This window comes from Cydia splendana, chromosome 4 (assembly GCF_910591565.1).
Source record: "Cydia splendana chromosome 4, ilCydSple1.2, whole genome shotgun sequence".
In the NCBI taxonomy this organism is placed as follows: Eukaryota; Metazoa; Arthropoda; class Insecta; order Lepidoptera; family Tortricidae; genus Cydia; species Cydia splendana.
The window spans coordinates 16,188,125-16,210,237 of record NC_085963.1 but is presented as its reverse complement, the minus strand read 5'-3'; the positions used below and the strand labels follow the sequence as shown (position 1 = coordinate 16,210,237).

General features: G+C 37.0%; 2 protein-coding genes and 1 long non-coding RNA gene across 3 annotated transcripts in view; 2 read left to right on the top strand and 1 right to left on the bottom strand.

Annotated features, from left to right (window-relative positions):
- The window catches only part of LOC134790059 (uncharacterized), a 509,644-nt gene that overhangs the window by 343,959 nt on the left and 143,572 nt on the right, over positions 1-22,113 (bottom strand). The window lies entirely within an intron of this gene.
- LOC134790027 (trichohyalin-like) overlaps positions 1-22,113 on the top strand; it is a 39,632-nt gene that overhangs the window by 10,938 nt on the left and 6,581 nt on the right. The window contains exons 2-4 of the mRNA XM_063760773.1: positions 3,505-3,616; positions 3,891-3,984; positions 5,812-8,327. Of these exons, the coding sequence (XP_063616843.1) occupies positions 3,505-3,616; positions 3,891-3,984; positions 5,812-8,327 (2,722 nt within the window). The remainder of the gene's footprint in view (positions 1-3,504; positions 3,617-3,890; positions 3,985-5,811; positions 8,328-22,113) is intronic.
- On the top strand, positions 10,003-15,709 carry LOC134790026 (uncharacterized). The gene has a single exon (XM_063760772.1). The coding sequence runs from the start codon at positions 10,471-10,473 to the stop codon at positions 15,676-15,678; it is 5,208 nt and encodes a 1,735-aa protein (XP_063616842.1). The 5' UTR covers positions 10,003-10,470; the 3' UTR covers positions 15,679-15,709.

Genomic DNA, 22,113 nt, shown 5'->3' with positions numbered 1-22,113 from the left:
TGACGATGTTGTTGCCATTGATGTTATTTGAAATCACGTTGACCAGGGCAGTAAGAGAAGACCGGCCGTATGTCGAAGTTTTATATTGTTCATGGTATAATGCCGCTACCAAATCAAATCCCGGTATTTTACCTCGTTTAGCGAGTTGGGCATCATCGGTGTGTTTCCAGAAGGAGGACTATGTCAACACCGTTGTCATATAATATTTTGCTTAGGCATTCCGTTTTAGAATTGCTGACTTAGTTAAAAACTTTATTGATGGAATTTGATGGTCTTGGTAAAGATAAAGTACTTATAAATAGAAATGTCGTGGAAGACTAATATTAAAGCATTGATCCTAAAAATACTTGCATATTTTACAATTTATACGTAAAATCGAAATCACCGAAAAAACCGGAAACCCGATTTTGCAGTTTCACATAAACCGAAAAACCGGTTTTCTAAAATACGCACGGTTTTGTGACCCCTATTGAAGGCGTATGCGACTTTGGAGTCCAGTCGATTAACCAGTTTTTCGCGCTAGTTCCGTCACTGTAAAACAGATGGCGCTGTGACAACCAACTTCAGAGCAATCTGCCTCAACAAGTCATTTCGTGTTTTGAACTCGAAGTCATAGTGCGACAGACGTTCGAAAAAAAATTGTTAAAATAGTTTTTGAAAAGATTGTGCATCAGAAAGTAACTACGTAGGTAGCATAAGAACCAGTTGTCTTTATTCTATTTTTAAAATATCAGAAATTAGCTTAGTTTTGTAATTATACGTTCCACAATTTATCAATTAAAATTTGACTAAGTTGGAAAGTCCGTCTATTATGTTCAAGGCAAGTTCGTCATATCGGCGGACTTTCGTTAAATCAGAGTTTTTGCGACTTTAATATTATAACGATTTGATAAGGTATCAAAAAATCCTCCTGACTTTGCGCATGATGTTACTTTATTAAATTTTGATATGATAGTAAATTAAAAGAAACGATTAAAAATCATTTTAAAATTACTATAGATCTTTTATTTCGGAAATCAAAAAAATTATTATTTTTAATTATTTGCCAAAAAAGGTTTACCACCCCATTTTGGTAGTATATGCCGGACTTGCCTTTGTTTTAGAAAAATGGTGTTTATTTCGAATCTGAACCGTATATTAACCCTTAAATGCATGACTTTTTCTTTTTGCCCGAAATTAATACATGTTAAGCCCCCTCCAGACTATGCCCGTGAATCGCGGGCGAAGCCGCGAACGCGAGTGTGTAGTCGATTTTCGTAGACAGCGAAATCGACTCCACACTCGCGTTCGCGGCTTCGCCTGCGATTCACGCGCATAGTCTGGAGGGGGCTATACACATAATTGTTTGCCGATTCTAGGAAAAATAGTAAAAAAAAAATATAACTTCGATTTTCACTGCGAAATCAGTGTTAGAAGTTGAATTGGCTAAATGATATTTATGTAAATTTGTAATTTTCAGTAATAGATATATGGAATTTTTTACTACCATTAGAAAGGTACACTATTTGTGATATACCTATGATAAAGTTTTAAATATAAAAAAATTACAAACCCCGAAAACACCGTCCAAAGTCGCATACTAAAAATTATCAACTTCTGGATTTTTCCAAGCTTTCCGACTTTTCGTCTTAAAACGAATGTAATTTTTATAAATTAAAAATATTGCGTAAATTTAACCCTTAAATCATCAGCCTACTACTTGACGTTTGGTATAAAGGTGCGTTCAAGAACGTAAGCCTTTTTTTTTTAATCTGTGAGCTGTCTAATGCTTTGTAGACATTTGGCAACACTATGCATTTAAGGGTTAACAAGTTTAAAATACACTTTTCATTGTCTTGATCCGTTCTTTTTAGGAATTTAACTACGAACATATACGCACCCATAGATTGGCTGATATCATAACTAGACGGACTTCCCTTAAACTGCGCGGGAAGTCCGTCTACTCGCCGAATTTTAAAAAATGTCATTGTTTTTGCTTAATTTGTGCTTGAAATGATCTTTCACTAAGGCTAAACTATTAATTATTAAATTCTTCATCGTATGCGATTAGAAGCAGTATCATAGGTGAATAATTAACGGAACTAGATCACTCCAAAATCTAAATAAAAAAAAGTATTCGCCACAGTGACCTTACTTCTAACTTATTTTGTAAGTAAATTGGTTGGCGCCTACGAGAACAAAAGCAGATATAGTTGAATTATCGAGAAGATGGAATTGCATTTGTAGTGGTTGTATGCTGATAGTACAAGAAAATAGAAAATTCAAATATAGAATGCCTGTAAACAAACAATACTACTACATATGCAATTCCACGCTCTCGATGATTCAACTATAATAGGATTGTAATAGAACAATGCCATTGTTAGTACAGGTAAGTGAACAAGATCAGTTCAAAAAAAATTATCTATTCCTACCTATGGAGTGAGCACTCTATGTTTTTTTTTTCTCTGTGTCTGCACGTACCTACACAAGCGCGGCGCATACGTATAAGTACCTAAATAAAAGTACATTTTATTTTTAATTTGTACCGCAAAAGAAATTACAAAATCTTTCGTGGCCTTGCTGTATTGTATATAGTATGTAGCTTTCAAATAGAGCTCGACGGCTAATTCTATTGTCTCCTTCCTTCTTCCTCGCGTTATCCCGGCATTTTGCCACGGCTCATGGGAGCCTGGGGTCCGCTTAACAACTAATCCCAAGAATTGACGAAGGCACTAGTTTTTACGAAAGCGACTGCCATCTGACCTTTCAACCCAGAGGGGAAACTAAGCCTTATTGGGATTAGTCCGGTTTCCTCACGATGTTTTCCTTCACCGAAAAGCAACTGGTAAATATCAATGATATTTCGTACATAAGTTCCGAAAAACTCATTGGTACGAGCCGGGGTTTGAACCCGCGACCTCCGGATTGTAAGTCGCACGCTCTTACCGCTAGGCCACCAGCGCTTCTAATAATTCTAATAATTCTATTCTAATTCTAATTCTATTGTCTATTGTTAAGTAAAACCGCTCGTGCCACATGCCACAACCACCTGCATAAAAAATACGTACTTCGGTTACTGAGTGCCGGCGAGTCGAACGCTACAGAACCAGTCTAAAATGTGTCATAAGATGCGTAACAAAGGCGCGTTATCGGAGAGCGCACCTACACTGGTTTTTTGAGCGTTGGCCTAGCCCGCGCTCAGGTGCCAAATAGAATAATTAAGACCCTTTTTTGCAGGTAAGTAGCACGTGCGGTTTTATTTAACAATAGACAATAGGATTAGCCGTCGACTTCTATTTGAAAGCTACACACTATACCTATGACACGTATCACACGTATGACGTATTGGACCATCATACTGCACTCGACGTCGCTTGCGACACGTGTCGCGCCTCTCACGCATTTTTTACAATAAATGCATTTTCTTTCTTTCTTCTTTCTTTCATACTGTAGGTAACTAGGTATATGGTAGCTATTCAAAGTAGGTAACTATGTAAACCCTGAAATTCATCTAAACCACAGACGACAAAAGTGCGACTGCTGCAGAAATTATGGAAAAGCGGAATTCAAAAAAATCATAGAATTTAAAGATTCTGGTATTGCTCTTTACCGATATTGGCCACAAACGGAGGATGTAAGTTAAACACAATATTAGTTAAAGTTACAATGCATGCTGTAAGTTACAATATCAAGTTCAAAAACTAAAGTCGAATGTGTAGGTATACCTATCCCTTATGTAAATTATGTATGCCGGCCCACTCGGCCCAGATCTATTAGTTTTTGCTCCGCCTTGAGGTTACATCGTTACAGGCATCGTCTCTAGAGAGAGATTGTTGTGAGCAGGAGTGACCGTTTTACACTGGGTTTGAATGCGGGAATTTTACACTTAATTGGATTTTGGTTTGCAGGAAGCACAAATAGGCACTGAAACTGGAGAAGTTCTTATTCTTCGAAACACTCGAGATGTTGACCTGAAAATAGAAGAATTGACTGCGGAAGCAGGTAAGTTTACTATAGTTAGACCAATAAAAGTCTGCAACAATTTTGATAGCACATTATTAATATTAAACGTCAAACTTCTATGACATTATGACGTAAAAATAACACTAGCACTGCCATATGCTATCAAAATCGTTGCAGATTTATCTTGGTCTATATTTAAGGCTGTCACTGCTGCCAGTGAATATTAAATACCTACACAATACATTATTGTACCTTCCTCATAGATTCTTCTTCTTCTTCCCAGACCTTATCCTATTTACTTGGGGTCGGCCCTCCCTGTCCTCTTCTTCCATTCTGCACGGTTTAGTTTTGCTACCTTCAAGGATAGATTTATTTATTTTATGAGATATACTTACAGGGTGGTCCAAAACATGACGTCCAAATTTTTTTTAGATTCCTCTAGTCGTGGGATATCAGAATATACCTCATGTATATTAGCTGATTTTTTGTAGTTTTCGAGTTATGAATTTTTGAAGTTTTTTTTGGTTACAATTAGTAGTTTTTTTTAATGTTTCTTTTTGTAACATACACCTTAATAAATGACGTAATTATTTAAAAAAAAAACCGGGCAAGTGCGAGTCGGACTCGCGCACGAAGGGTTCCGTACCATAATGCAACAAAAAACGGCAAAATAAAGGTCACCCATCCAAGTACTGACCCCGCCCGACTTTGCTTAACTTCGGTCAAAAATCACGTTTGTGGTATGGGAGCCCCACTTAAATCTTTATTTTATTCTGTTTTTAGTATTTGTTGTTATAGCGGCAACAGAAATACATCATCTGTGAAAATTTAAACTGTCTAGCTATCACGGATCGTGAGATACAGCCTGGTGACTGACGGACGGACGGACGGACAGACAGCGGAGTCTTAGTAATAGGGTCCCGTTTTACCCTTTGGGACGGAACCCTAAAAATCAGCGTCCTCACGTTGATACCAGTTGTAAAAAACATGACAGAAATAATTTTTTAACGCTCAGGCATGTCAAGCTTAGATTTTGCGCTTAAATAAAAAAAAATACAAGCTGTTACAAGGACTTCTGCTGATTTTAAAAACTGATAGACCCTAAGTGTTTTACAAAAAGGTAAAAAAAAGTGACACTTAATAGTCGAAATTTGACAGAATCGGCACTCAAAGGAACTAAGGTCGAAAGTTCCCAAATTAGTGATTCACAAAAAAAAACGGTTTTATTATTCCTAACTTTAATAAAACACAGAAATGACCACGATGAGTCAATGTTGTGACATGCGATAAGCGAATCATCATTTGGGTAAGCTTAATCATTATCTTAATGGACTCGTGTCGCGGCGGGTTGTTATTGGGGGCACGCTTGTATCTGGTTCGGCCATTAAGTGTCACTTTTTTTACCTTTTTGTAAAACACTTAGGGTCTATCAGTTTATAAAATCAGCAGAAGTCCTTGTAACATCTTGTATTTTTTTTTATTTAAGCGCAAAATCTAAGCTTGACTAGCCTGAGCGTAAAAAAAATATTTCTGTCATGTTTTTTTACAACTTGTATCAACATGAGGACGCTGATTCTTTTTTAATAATTACGTCATTTATTAAGGAGTATGCCGAGTATGTTACAAAAAGAAACATTAAATAAAAACTCTAATAGTTTTTGATGAGTAAATTACTTCATCCCCAAAGTTTTAACCAAACAAAACTTCAAAAATTCATAACTCGAAAACTACAAAAAATCGGCTAATATACATGGGGTATATTCTGATACACAACTAGAGGAATCTAAAAAAAATTTTTGGACGTCAAGGTTTGGACCACCCTGTATAAAGTATAGTAGTAAGTGTTTCTGTGTATTTTTGCGGCAGGGAAGAAAACAATTAGTTGCCCGCGGTGTATAAAAATGATTGAACGTGCAAAATGTTTATTTACGGATCTTCCGCCCGATAAAATTCGAGAAGTTGCAGGCGTCTGCGACCACTGCTACCAAAAAGATTTTTTTCCCTGTCCCTATTGCGACAAAGTCGTTAATAAATTTTTAAAGTTCATTTTAGAAGAGGAACGTAAAACACAAGAGTGTAGGCAACAATATAAGGCGTGGCTTTCTAAAACTCGACGATCGTTTAAAAAATCTGTGACAAATATCAAAGATGGTAAGCTAGAATCTCAAGCACCTGTGTCCAGATATATTCCCACTATGATGCCCCAACAAAAGCAAATAGAGGAAGAACCGACAAGAGTCCTTTCTTTTCTTGAGTTTTCCGAAGAAGAAAAACTAAGAGTCGAAGGTGAAAGTGAACTTGACATGGAAAAGAAGAAACGTCTAGCGGAAGAAAACGTAGCGAAGGCATTAAAATCAGTGTCGTTCGACGCCTTTTCTAAAACAGATTTGGAACCTACCCTAATTAAGGTTAGAGATATTAAAGTTATATCACCGATTGAAAAAGATAAACCATCTACACCAATAATGGACGAACTTATCAAATCCCAACCAACAATGGAACAAGATATAGAAACTACAACAGTGATGCAAAAAATAATCAGACCTAAACTAGAGATTGAAAAATACAGCAAACCAACACAATTGACTAAAAAATATACCAAACACCAGTCAATGATGGAAAAAGAAGTCAAACTTAAGTCAATAATGAAGAAAGGGTCCGTTAAAAAACCACCTCATGATGTTTTTCCGAAAGATGACAGAACGCCCCAGGGAAAAAGGAAACTACAAAGTTCTCCTACGACAATACCGTCTTTTGAAACAATTATGAAGACCCTGAGTGAACCAAATGTCAGTAACTTTCGTTATATTTTTCCTCGTGGCAAAATTGTAACCACGAAGCAATTGAAGGGTTGTGTTAGTTCTTCGGAACTAATTAAAACTACGCAAGACATGCTTGATGAACTAAAAGAGACGGAAAGAAAGAGAAAGGAAGACACGAGAAGAAAACGGGAAGAAGAAAAGAAACAAAAAACTGCAGAAAAGACAAGGCTATTAAAGGAAGAAAGTGAAAAACGAGAGGAAGGGAGGCTATTAGAGGAGGAAAGAAAAAAACATCAGGAAGGGAGGGATATTAAATACGAGGAAAGTATAGGCAAAGTGTCAGAGCAATTAGCAAGAAGAAGAAAACAAGATGGCACGGAAGTAATAAATGCTCGTAAAGAAGGACTTTCTGAACAAGAAAAGGAATTGTCACAAGCAGGAAAAATAAGAGAACAACTAGAAAAAGATACAGCTTTAGGAGATAAAAAAGCCAGGGAAGCTGAAAAGGCAATAGAAGGAATGCGAGAAGATAAATTGAGAAAGCAAATCGATCAAGGACAAGAGAAAAATAAGCAAAGGGGTGAAATGCAACGTGATGCTAAAGCAACGACAGCTTTGAAAGAACAAATGGCTAAACAAGCGAAAGATAAATCAGAAGAAGAAAAATTGCGAAAGCAACAAGAGAAAGACGAAGCACTGAAAGAAAAAAAAGCAAAAGAAGCCGATAAACAATTAACTTCAGAAAAACTAACAATAGATAAGAAAACAACACACCCAGAAGCAAAATCTGGTGAAGACGAAGATAGAATCGGAAAAGGCCAAAAAGAGAAAACAATTTATCAAGGACAAGAGAAAAATAAGCAAAGGGGCGAAATGCAACGTGATGCTAAAGCAACGACAGCTTTGAAAGAACAAATGGCTAAACAAGCGAAAGATAAATCAGAAGAAGAAAAATTGAGAAAGCAACAAGAGAAAGACGAAGCACTGAAAGAAAAAAAAGCAAAAGAAGCCGATAAAGTATTAGAAAGCACACATAAACAATTAACTACAGAAAAAAAACAAGGGGCGACTAAGCGACTAAGCGAATTAAAGGTACATGATAAAGATGACACAGGGAAAGCTGAAAAAACAACTGCTAAAGACCAAAAAGCGAAAGGTGCCGACATGGCAGTACTTTTGAGAGAAGAGCTTGCTAAGCAAAAGCAGCTGGAATTAGAAAAAGAGAAAATCAGAAAACAGCAAGAAAAAGAAAGAGAACTGCTTGCTAAGAAACTCAAAGAATTAGAAAGTAGTAAAGAAGCTAAAAAGGCTGCGATAAAAGCGCCTGTTCTTGAACCTGAAGATTCGGTTGATGAAATTAGTACTGACTTTACTATGTTACCAAAACAGGATGAAGTGACGGATATTATTATAGGCCAGAAAATATATAACGTTAAATGTGCTAAGAAAACCGAAGACGACAAAACACCGATCTTAGAATTAGAACAATCTCAGAAACAGGGGCAACATTCAGAGCAAATAACTGCTAAACAGGAACCTGAATTGCATAAACCTGAACCACAAGAAAGATTTACTAAGCAAAAACCTGGGCCGCAAACGCCCACGCAATCCCAAAAGAAGGTAAGATTTTTTTACTGATTTCAACACTTTTACACATTATTTTGTAATACGCGACATTGTTGCGTATAAAATAGGATATTACTACAGAGGCCGGGATGTTTTCACGCCGAAGTATGTATAGTGCTTTTCTTAAACATGAAATGAAATAAAAATAATAATGAAATTGTTTCATGTCCTAATGTGATAGGTTATTGTGGGAGAACGAGCTTTGCTTGCGAGAACATATAAAAATTCAAAAATGCGCGTTTTCTCCGAGATAAGACCTAGCTAGAGCTTAAGATCTTGCATGCACGCAGTTAATGTTCACTCACATACATGGTTTTGTCATGTCATGGAAAAACAATTTTCACATGCCTCATGGCAGAACATATTAAGGGCCAACATTGTAAATTTATAACATCCACTGTACTGTACCATATGTTCTTGTGAATAAACGTTCATTCATTCATTCATTAAATCTATTTTTCGCCCCCGAAAACCCCCATCATAGCAAATTTAATCGAATGATACTTCCCGGCCTAATATGAAGAACATAATCACAGAATAAGTAATAGTATTAGCATACAGAATGGCCACGCACCGCGCCGCCCCGACTCGCATTACCTCGGCCCGCGACTGACCGCGACATGAATCTGGCGGACTTCTGGCGTCCTCTCAGTCACAGTATAATAAAATTTATTAAATAAATAGTACTAACGTACAGTATGGACACTCCCTGCCTCCCGTTGAAAGTGCCGCCCACCCGCTCTCGGTTACCTCTCAGTTACCGGCTGGCAAGGACGCGACGACGCGGTGCGCAGAGCGGAGGCCACGTAAAATATTAAACAAATATTTACAAATCCTTTTGTAATGTGCGTGTGTTGTGCTGTGTACGGTTGTTTAAGCTCTATAAACGACCAAACTAAAAGAAAGTTCCACAGATTCCCATTGTATGAATCAAGGCAAGTACCTACATACCCAGTTATTTTTAAAGTGTTTTATGTTTTAGTAGAATACCAACTTACAATAGGTACTTATGTTTAGTATTTCTTTTACCCTATCTGTTTTAGACCTAAACCTATCAGATCACACTGAAAACAACACAATATCTATATGAACAAAAAATCATGTTTTCAACTTACGTAATATTTTGGTGGCCTGAATTTCCTTACAAAAATTTTGTTACTTCGTTTATACTGATTCAAAATAGGAAACTATTGTATAAATCGAGCTTAGATACCCACCTTACAGCATAATATGATTCTTATTTCTTCCTAATTCGCGCAATGAGTTTTGGGTCATTGAGGTCATCGAACTTGTCAGCAAAATGGCGGGAACCCTAGCACGTCTTATCTCACTCACACAAGAATGGTACGCGTTCACCTACACGAGCTTAGACTGTGTGCGTAGGAACGCGTTTGTTTCATACATTTGATCGCCAGTGTCCGGGGTGTGTCTCAGTAAAGCGACTTACCCACACATACACAATGACGCGTGTACAGACGTGCCGCGCACACATATAAACGCAAATGATTTTTGATGTATGGCGTGTCCGTCCTGGACATAATATCAATATTTCATTGCTTGTTTGAGAAATAATCTTTAAGACGAAACGGGAGCTGAGCTAAAAGTCAATTTTGAGATTTCAAGCTGAATATACCCGTCGCTCTGACGGGGCGTGAGAGACTGTTGTTAAAGCTGTTTTAAAAATCTTATATGTATGCATGACCCACGCACACATGCATATCGTATTTAATAAGTACTATCCTAAACACACTTCAGTCTTCAATAAATCGTAGAACAAGCAACACTCATTTGTATTATTTCAAAAAACAGCAAGATCCAAAATCAACCTTATTACAAGCAACATATGGTCCATACCGAACCGGATAGCAACAAAGAAGTCTGGAGCCGGAGACCCGAGAACAAAAGCATTCCAGAGCGATAAGGCGGCCGGCGACTGTTTTTTCATAGTGAACATTTTGTGATCTTTGCATTTAAAGTGTAATACTTTGATCTTTGCATTTACTTTGCAATTAAATAGCAAGTTATAAAGTGAATAGACATGAAACATTTGAGTGCAACTAATCAACATTAAGGTTGAACTTTTTCGTCGTTTATATAAGGATATTTACGTGAAATTTAGTGAAACAAAATATCAAATATGGAACAATTAATAAGTTTGTTACAAGATACAGCAACTATATTACAAAAAACTCAAACAAATCTCAAGAAATGTCCTAAAGCACGACTTACAAAGGGGTATCTTGAATCGCGATTAAAAAGCATAGAACACTACTGGAGTATATTTCAAAATGCGCATCAAGACCTTCTTAAGTGTACACCTACGGAAAAGCGAATGGATATACCATATTTGGTTAATGAAGATTACTACATTTATGAAGATTTATACTTCTGTTTAAGTGGCGATATAAAGGACATGTTATCGTCGTTTTCGATTGGTAAATGTAATCATACTGCCAGTACGGCCACTGACAGCTCTAATATAACCGGCGATAAAGTGAAGTTACCTCGCGTACAGCCACCAGTTTTCAGTGGCAGTTATGAAGATTGGCCAACGTTTCAAGACATATTTGAGTCACTTATACACAACAACAGCTCGTTATCCGACGTCGTGAAGTTGCATTTTTTGAAAAATAGTGTCACTGGCGAAGCACAAGCTTTACTCAAGAACATACAAGTAACAGACGCTAATTACGACGAAGCTTGGAAGACTTTAAAGAACCGTTACGGAAACAAAAGAATCATTGTTAATGCTATTATGAAGAGATTATTTTCGCAGAAAAAGATATACTCGCAAACTTCTAACCAAATCAAGTCACTTTTGGACACAACTACGGAGTGTTTGAACAGTCTAAGCAACCTTAAAGTATCTGTCGAGTCCTGGGATCCTATGATAGTGCATTTGATTGTGTTGAAACTGGATACAGAGACCCACAAGGACTGGGAAGAATATTCCTTTAAGAGTACACCGGATGACTTACCGAAGTGGTCTGAATTGAGGACTTTTCTTGAAACCAAATTCCGTACTTTGGAATTTATTCACCACACTACTTCGGCCGTTCCTTCAGTTTCTCGACCGGCTACGCAGAAAACCTTTCATTTAACTTCGCCAGCTCCTTCAAATGAACAAAGTAGCTTGAATACAACACCAGCAGCGACTTCAAGTAGAACATGTATCAAGTGTAATGATAATCACACGCTGAGCCACTGTAAGGAGTTTGCAAATATGGACGTAACTGAAAGAACTGACTACGTGAAAACAAACAATCTATGTTATAACTGCCTACTCAGCGGTCACTCCGTGTTCAGGTGTCGTTTACCAACATCCTGCCAAGTCTGTCACAAACGTCATCATTCTCTATTGCACCACACAAAGAATGAAAATATAAAGGCACATCTTAGTCAGATAGAAGAAAATACTGAGGATGACGTACCAAAAGAAGAAGTAGAAGATGATATCACTGTAGCGACGCACTTCATTACTAAAAAGTCAGATGCTTTATTAGCTACAGCGCTTGTCCTAGTGAAGGGTGAGACGGGGCAAGTGCTCACACTGCGGGCTTTGATTGATCAAGGTTCAGAAGCGAACTTCATCACGGAGAGAGCCGTGCAAATGATGAAACTACACAAGACACCTGTCAGGGGTTCAGCCACAGGACTGGAATCAATGAAGACCTCGGTCAACAGTATGGTACAGTGTGAGCTTCAGTCAAGATTTGACACTGACTTCAACCTAAACATCAATGCATTTGTCTTGTCTACTCGAGTAACCGCTGAACTTCCATCACAAGCACTCACCAAGACTCATCACGCTTGGCAGCATCTTAATGGACTCGATCTGGCAGACCCGAACTACCATCAACCAGGTCGAATAGACATGCTTCTAGGCGTTAAGGTCTATGCACAAATTATAATGAATGGCTTAATCAAGGGTCCTCCAGGCTCACCATGTACACAAAATACAAGCCTTGGATGGATTGTGTTCGGAGATGCTGAAGGCAATTCTTCAAAAAATATTATTGTCATGCATCACAAACTGAACTTAGACCTTCTGGTAAAAAACATGTGGGAACTGGAGTCAGCAGAAAAACCAGAACTTACAGCGGATGAGAAACTTTGTGAATCTATTTATGCAAATACAACTACCAGAACAAAAGAAGGAAGATATGTAGTGAAACTCCCCACAAGAACAGAGGAAATAAAGTCAACAGAAGGACAAACAAAGGACATAGCACTGAGAAGATTCAGACAACTAGAAAGAAAATTTGAAAAGGGCGAAGAATTCAAAAAGGAATACACCAAAGTCATAGAAGAATATTCAACATTGAAGCACATGGAAGAAGTTCCAGACACTGAAATAGAAGCCCCATCAGTATATCTCCCACATCATGCTGTGATTCGGAACGATAAGGACACATCTAAAGTTAGAGCTGTGTTTGATGCTTCATCTAAAGGCATAAACAATATTTCACTTAATGAAGAGTTACTGGTGGGTCCACAGCTTCAAGAAGATTTAAGGAACATAATCATGAGATGGCGTATGAAGAAAATCTGCTTCGTTGCAGACATACAGAAAATGTATCGACAAATTATGGTTACAAAACAAGATGCAGATCTGCAGCGTATACTTTGGCGCAAATGTGCAGCTGACCCTATTAAAGAATATCGCCTGCTTCGTGTCACGTTTGGTACAGCATCTGCACCATACTTAGCTGTGAAAACGTTACAAAGGGTCGCAGAAGAAGAAGGAAAACATCATCCAGTAGCTGCAAAAACGATTAAAGAAGATTTCTACATGGATGACCTCATGTCGGGCCAAGATAACACAGAAGACGCCGTAGATGTAGCGAAAAATATAGCAATTATTCTGAAAAACGGAGGATTCGATCTGCAGAAATGGTCGTCTAATAGCACCAGCTTTTTAAAGCAATTCCCACCTGATGAGAGAAACAGTAATGTAAACATGGACATCAACCTAGACGGAACTGTACGTGCACTGGGTATCAGTTGGAACATGGGTGAAGACAGTTTTCAGTACAAACTTGAACTACCCCAGCCGCCGATAACTATTACAAAAAGAAACATACTAGCAGAAACACAAAAGTTGTTCGATCCTTTGGGGTGGTTGGCATCAAGCATAATTCAAGCCAAGATGCTTATCCAGAAACTTTGGTTGCACCGATCGAGTTGGGATGATGAAGTAGAACCTGAAATAAAAGAAGAATGGTTAAACATAAGACACAATTTTGAAAACTTAAAGGACGTCAATATACCAAGATGGCTACACACAACTAAACTAAGACTAGATAAAACTACGATACATGGATTTTCTGATGCGTCTACAAAGGCTTATGCAGCTGTCGCTTATTTAAGAGTAGAAACTGAAGAAGGTGAAATCAAGACGAATATCATAGCAGCTAAAGTCCGTGTAAGTCCAGTGAAGCCAGTGTCTTTGCCACGATTAGAACTGTGTGGCGCTGCGCTGCTTGCAAAGCTGCTTAAACAAATAAGAGAAGCCATGAGAATCCCGGAAAGCCAAGTGTTCGCATGGAGTGACTCAACAATAGTTTTGTCGTGGTTAAAGGGAGACCCTAACCGCTGGCAAACCTTCGTCAGAAATCGCGTGGTGTCCATTCTCGATGATATTGGCGATAAATGGTATCATGTCACATCCCAATCGAACCCTGCGGATATTGCGTCACGTGGTTCCCCGTTACCAGAACTCATCGCACATCATTTATGGTGGAACGGGCCAGAATGGCTAAAGACTCATGACATTCCATTTAATAAATCAGACGCCACGACAGACCTGGAAATGAAACGAACCTTTCACACCAGCTTGGAAGTACAAGAGGAAGATAATTATTCAATTATAAGCCAGTTTGACAATTTTGATGATTTACAAGAACTTGTTAAGACAGTTACATACTGCAAACGCTTTTTAAATTATAAGAAGCTTACCCCGAACCCTACATTCACAACAGAAGAGTTACAAAATTCATTGACGACTTGCATTAAATTGGTTCAACAACAAGCATTTAATGATGATATAACTAGATTACAAAATAACAAAAATGTAAGATGTGACAGTAAATTGAAATCATTAAATCCTTACCTGGATGAAGTTAATATACTCAGGGTGGGCGGTCGTCTTAAACACGCAAATCTGAACGAAGACAGTAAGAACCCTATAATTCTGGACAGTAAGAACCGACTTACCTTTTTAATTGTGGCTGATGCTCATCAGAGAACGCTTCATGGCGGACAACAGTTGATGATGTGTTACCTAAAAAGTAAATACTGGATCCTAAAAATGAAACAAAAGGTCAGATCATACATTCACAAATGCCTGATATGTGCACGACAGAACGCCACTGCCAAGAAACAGTTAATGGGAGATCTACCTAAGGAACGGGTTACCCCAGCGCGTCCATTTCTGAATAGTGGCGTCGATTTCGCAGGTCCATATCAGACACTTATGTCAAAGGGGAGAGGATTAAGAACCATGAAATCATACATAGCTATATTCGTATGTATGGTTACTAAAGCCATACACTTGGAGCTTGTCGGAGATTTAACCTCGGAAGCCTTTATTGGAGCCTTCAGACGTTTTGTTGCACGAAGAGGTAGGTGTGCAAATCTCTGGAGTGACCAAGGGAGGAACTTCATTGGAGCAAATAAGGCGTTGGCAGATGCATTTGAAGAAGCAAAGTTGGACTTTGATGGAGATATAGCTACAAAGCTAGCACAAGATGGAACTCAGTGGCATTTTGTACCAGTATATAGTCCCAATTTCGGTGGATTGTGGGAAAGTGGAGTAAAGTCCATGAAGTTCCATTTAAAGAGAGTCCTTAATTCTCATCTTACCTTTGAGGAATTTTCAACTCTGATCTGCCAGGTCGAATCGTGCCTTAACTCACGGCCTTACGTTCCCATAGACGACGATGAAAACGCGGATCCTCTAACTCCAGGACACTTTTTAATTGGAAAGGCACCGATAACCATACCATCACCAACTTTCAAAGATGTGAACACGAACGTTTTATCTCGTTGGCAACACCTGCAAAAAATGTTAAATGATTTTTGGCACATTTGGCAACAAAATTATTTATCAACGCTTCAACAAAGAATGAAATGGACAAAAAAGGAACCGGAATTTGATATTGGCCAAATCGTATTAATAAAAAACGAAAACTTACCTCCTGGAAAGTGGTTATTAGGACGCATTGTCGACAAACATCCTGGAACCGACGGCCTAACGCGAGTGTACAGTGTCAAGAGCGGTGAAAATATTGTTAAACGTTCTATCAGTAAACTTTGTTTCTTTCCAGTCGATGTCTCAGAATAGGTAGACGTTAAATTATAAGTAGGTACAATAAAAATTAACTACTGTTATATGTATTTGTTTATAACTCTCAAAAATTTTTATTTGTTCTGATAAAAAACATTTTTTTTATTATTATATTAATTTGTAAATTTAAAATGATCTAGGTACTGTTATACTTGTGTATAACGTCCAAAAAATTATATTTGTTCTGATTAAGAACATATTTATTTTTATTATTATACTAATTTGTAAATTTCTTTCCAATTTTGATGTTTACGCAAACCTGGTTAAGAAAACTTAAACCTAATGAATGTATTAATGATTAATTGTATTTTAATTTTGTTGTAAATTTTGCATGATTACTTGATTTTGAAAAAGGATAATCAATATCCTTTTGGTGGGCGGTATGTTAAAGCTGTTTTAAAAATCTTATATGTATGCATGACCCACGCACACATGCATATCGTATTTAATAAGTACTATCCTAAACACACTTCAGTCTTCAATAAATCGTAGAACAAGCAACACTCATTTGTATTATTTCAAAAAACAGCAAGATCCAAAATCAACCTTATTACAAGCAACAACTGTATTTGTGTGTGTAATGCACGCACACAGATGCGTACGCTTGCACCCGCGCGCGCCTCATTGCCGACAATTTGCAATGTTATTTTTCGTGCGTTACTGCCACGAGGCGTTCACTTATTACTTACTGTGTTGCGATTGAATTTTTTGACCCGGCTTACGTTTACGGAACTCGATAATCTTTCTACTACTGTGACTTGGCTTTGTTTACTTGACTTTGCTGATCAGCTTATTGTTTTGGACTCCGTGAGTTGTGGTTACCTATTGGACCGCACGCAATTCATCTACCTTTATTCAAGTAATTAAGCGTAATTAGCCGAAACCTTTATAAGAGTGTAATTCATAAGAAGTACATAAGATATAATTTATGTACTGGTTTGCTGTTAGCTTTTAATTGTATCACTTTACATATATGTTACTCAAATAACTAACACGGTTACACTGTTGTAAGAACATTATTTTTCAGGTAGGCCTTATTATACCTACTATAGGCCTTATTACCTCCTAGTACCTTAGTAGTAGTACTACTACTACGGAAATTGATTCAAAGACTCAAGACTGACTTAAGTGGCAGTAGGGTGTAGGGTTTTTTCTAGGCTTAATGAGTTCGCTGAAGCTTATTTTTTATACTTAGCGCACAGAACCACTAGTTTAACAGTATCAGCTCTAACCACATGTCACCATTTTGTCCTTTACGTAACAAACTCAGGGACCCAGAATATCCGATGTACCTATCAAATCAAGGTTCTGTACCAAATAAGGCCCGGTTATTATAGTTCGTTATTTTTTAGCATTAGAAAGAAGGTAAACAATCATGACGTGTCTTTTTATTAATAATTATTGAAAAACGCTTTCAAAAATTAGTTTATATTACTTATGAAAGCAAAAGAATATAAAAAAGTATATGATTAATACATACATACATACAATCACGCCTATTTCCCGGAGGGGTAGGCAGAGACCACGGATTTCCACTTGCTACGATCCTGACATACCACTTTCGCTTCCTTCAAATTCATAACATTCCTCATACACGCTCGCCGGTTTAGGGTGCTCTTGCTCATTAATATGATTAATATGATTTATAATTCTAACATATTTGCTATGACTTATTTTTCAATGGTAATTTTTAATAAGACATGTCAAAATCTGTTACCTTAATGCAAAAAAAACGAACTTTAAGCGTGCTAACTTTCAAAATTTCATTTTTTATAAGATAGTATAAGTAGATGGGCAAAAATTTTGCGTCCATGTCCACCAGTGAGTAAGTGATTGAGATACCTAAACATTTAACTTTATAATGTAAAATGATATAATTTACTAACCTACTCGTTTAATTTCAGGTAGGTTGAATAAGGAACCAAGTAACCATGGGGAGGAGCAGTATTTACTAACATTTTCTTTTTGGGTCTTCAGAGTGTATCGTTTCCTTTTTTTTGCACATATTACACTTAAATATATATTCTCTGTGTAAACCCTTACGTCTTTCAATGACAAAGGCAAGATCAGCAAATGTACAATTTGTATGATCGTGCCTGATATTTGAGATCACAGAAAATAAATATTTTAAATCCACTATTCTGCGACCTTCTAAAATTTTGTTTTATCATGATTCATGATCAAAAAGCTCGGATTCAATAGTCATATCAAACGTCGATTATGCAGTTGATGATGAGCTTGCATTTTCTACCATTGGTGCTGCAAATGCATCAACCGGTGGCGATAAACTTTGCCCTCTTGTAAAACAAATTACTATTGTGATTGTGTCCAGCAAAAGGCCAAAATTCGGTTTACTTTCCTGTTTAAAATATTACTAATTTATTCATATTTCAGATTAGGTACATAGGTAACTGTCTGAATGTTACAATGCCAGCTGGCAAATTCTATCACATTTGTTTGTTTGGTAGTCATGGTAACATTCACTTACATTGATATCCTTATTAAGATCTGTATCTTATTATCCAGACCTTAAAATATTGCCACCGTTGCCCTTTAAAAAAATACTGTTTACATAATTGGCTACTCAAACAATGCTTCTATAGTATAAATAATGACTACACAAAAATGGGTAGTATTGTATATAATGCACGAAATAAGGCCCGATTCTTAAGCGGGTTTAAATTTTGAGGCCATGTCCGCTAATACTATAGACAAAATATCAAGTTTAATAAACACAAAAAAAAAACATTGATGGGCCTTATTTTATAATTTAGGCCTTACTTTGTAATTTAAAGTAGAGTTAGGCCAAGAAAAATCTATAGCGATTTTGATAGAACACGCAGTGCAAGTATTATTTCAAACATCGCTTCTATGAAATTATGACATATAAATAACACTTGCACTGCGTGTGCTATCAAAATTGCTGTAGACTTTTCTTGGTCTGACTCTAAAATATTATTTATTACACCACAAACATAAAAACAAAATTAAAAAAAACCGGCGAAGTGCAAGTCGGACTCGCACACGAAGGGTTCCGTACCATTATTTATAAAAACGGTCACCCATCCAAGTACTGACCCCGCCCGACGTTGCTTAACTTCGGTCAAAAATCACGTTTGTTGTATGGGAGGCCCCACTAAAATTTTTATTTTATCCTGTTTTTAGTATTTGTTGTTATAGCGGCAACAGAAATAAATCATCTGTGAAAATTTCAACTGTCTAGCTATCACGGTTCGTGAGATACAGCCTGGTGACAGACGGACGGACGGACAGCGGAATCTTAGTAATAGGGTCCCGTGTTTTACCCTTTGGGTACGGAACCCTAAAACCGATTTACAATGTAGATAAAGGTAGCAACAGGCGGTCTTATCGCTGTTAGTTCTTATTCTTCGTTTGTTTAGCATTAGAGTGAAGGTGACGTGTCTTTTTAGGGTTCCGTACCCAAAGGGTAAAACGGGACCCTATTACTAAGACTTCGCTGTCCGTCCGTCCGTCCGTCCGTCCGTCCGTCCGTCTGTCACCAGGCTGTATCTCACGAACCGTGATAGCTAGACAGTTGAAATTTTCACAGATGATGTATTTCTGTTGCCGCTATAACAACAAATACTAAAAACAGAATAAAATAAAGATTTAAATGGGGCTCCCATACAACAAACGTGATTTTTGACCAAAGTTAAGCAACGTCGGGAGTGGTCAGTACTTGGATGGGTGACCGTTTTTTTTTTGTATTTTTTTTCGTTTTTTTTTGTTTTTTTTTTTGCATTATGGTACGGAACCCTTCGTGTGCGAGTCCGACTCGCACTTGCCCGGTTTTTTTTTAAGCATGCAATCGTATAATTATTTAGCTTTTTTTGTAATAGTTATGTACTTAGTGGTTAATATAAAATAAAATGTGGTGGTTTTTGAAGCTAGAGCAATGATTTTTTCAACACAGATTAATATTGTCAATATCTGTGTCGGACCGTTTTGTTTTTTTTGATATTTTTGTTTTTTAAGGCGCTAGAGCCCTTCAAAAATGGCCAAAATGGCCTAATAGACTATGCCGCAATGAGAGGCGTGGTATTCAAAACTGATATCAATTAGCCAAAAAAGCAAAACGGTCCGACACAGATAATTTCATAATCATTTAGATTTCCAAATTTGGTTACGATTGGTTAAGTTTTGGGGGAGGAAAAAGAGGACTACGAAACCTCGATTTTTGTCATTTTTACGCAGGATTTTTCGCCTCAGCTGCAGTTGTCCCTATCGCACTAATTTTAGGGGCGGAGTCATGTTTCTAAATACGTACACAGCCAGAAAAGTGATGGGCAATAGTCGACATTTAATGTCGATAATCTAGTGATGTAAGAAGTTATCGATAAACCGTCTTGTGTGAAAATATCTAGATCCTAAGATACAAGGGGTTTTGGGTTGAGAGTAGGGAACACATTTTTGTAGTTATGATATACAATCTATTATGAACTTTTTGATTCTAATATTTCAAATTAGAAATCAAAATCAAAAATATTTTATTGCATGGTTAAAATGGGTTAACAATATTTTTAGGTACCTACAGGCACGCTTCGTAATTGTCGAGCAATTTAGGGTCCTAGCTGAATTGGTTGTTCCATACTTACTCGTGCTCTATGGAATGTCCAATTTAGCTAGAACCCTAAATGGCTCAACAATCACGGAGCGTGACAGTACAAATGATTCATGTTCTGTATATCCTGCCCTACAATGGCGTTAATATTTGGTTGTCATGTCTATACTTCGTTTTTAAGCATTATTGAAAAAAAAATAGTAAATACTAATATTAACCACTAAGTACATAACTATTACAAAAAAGCTAAATAATTATACGATTGCATGCTTAAAAAAGACACGTCACCTTCACTCTAATGCTAAACAAACGAAGAATAAGAACTAACAGCGATAAGACCGCCTGTTGCTACCTTTATCTACATTGTAAATCGGTTTTAGGGTTCCGTACCCAAAGGGTAAAACACGGGACCCTATTACTAAGATTCCGCTGTCCGTCCGTCCGTCTGTCACCAGGCTGTATCTCACGAACCGTGATAGCTAGACAGTTGAAATTTTCACAGATGATTTATTTCTGTTGCCGCTATAACAACAAATACTAAAAACAGGATAAAATAAAAATTTTAGTGGGGCCTCCCATACAACAAACGTGATTTTTGACCGAAGTTAAGCAACGTCGGGCGGGGTTTAAAATTTAAATTTGTTTTTATGTTTGTGGTGTAATAAAGAATATTTTAGAGTCAGACCAAGAAAAGTCTACAGCAATTTTGATAGCACACGCAGTGCAAGTGTTATTTATATGTCATAATTTCATAGAAGCGACGTTTGAAATAATACTTGCACTGCGTGTTCTATCAAAATCGCTATAGATTTTTCTTGGCCTAACTCTACTTTAAATTACAAAGTAAGGCCTAAATTATAAAATAAGGCCCATCAATGTTTTTTTTTTTGTGTTTATTAAACTTGATATTTTGTCTATAGTATTAGCGGACATGGCCTCAAAATTTAAACCCGCTTAAGAATCGGGCCTTATTTCGTGCATTATATACAATACTACCCATTTTTGTGTAGTCATTATTTATACTATAGAAGCATTGTTTGAGTAGCCAATTATTTAAACAGTATTTTTTTAAAGGGCAACGGTGGCAATATTTTAAGGTCTGGATAATAAGATACAGATCTTAATAAGGATATCAATGTAAGTGAATGTTACCATGACTACCAAACAAACAAATGTGATAGAATTTGCCAGCTGGCATTGTAACATTCAGACAGTTACCTATGTACCTAATCTGAAATATGAATAAATTAGTAATATTTTAAACAGGAAAGTAAACCGAATTTTGGCCTTTTGCTGGACACAATCACAATAGTAATTTGTTTTACAAGAGGGCAAAGTTTATCGCCACCGGTTGATGTATTTGCAGCACCAATGGTAGAAAATGCAAGCTCATCATCAACTGCATAATCGACGTTTGATATGACTATTGAATCCGAGCTTTTTGATCATGAATCATGATAAAACAAAATTTTAGAAGGTCGCAGAATAGTGGATTTAAAATATTTATTTTCTGTGATCTCAAATATCAGGCACGATCATACAAATTGTACATTTGCTGATCTTGCCTTTGTCATTGAAAGACGTAAGGGTTTACACAGAGAATATATATTTAAGTGTAATATGTGCAAAAAAAAGGAAACGATACACTCTGAAGACCCAAAAAGAAAATGTTAGTAAATACTGCTCCTCCCCATGGTTACTTGGTTCCTTATTCAACCTACCTGAAATTAAACGAGTAGGTTAGTAAATTATATCATTTTACATTATAAAGTTAAATGTTTAGGTATCTCAATCACTTACTCACTGGTGGACATAGACGCAAAATTTTTGCCCATCTACTTATACTATCT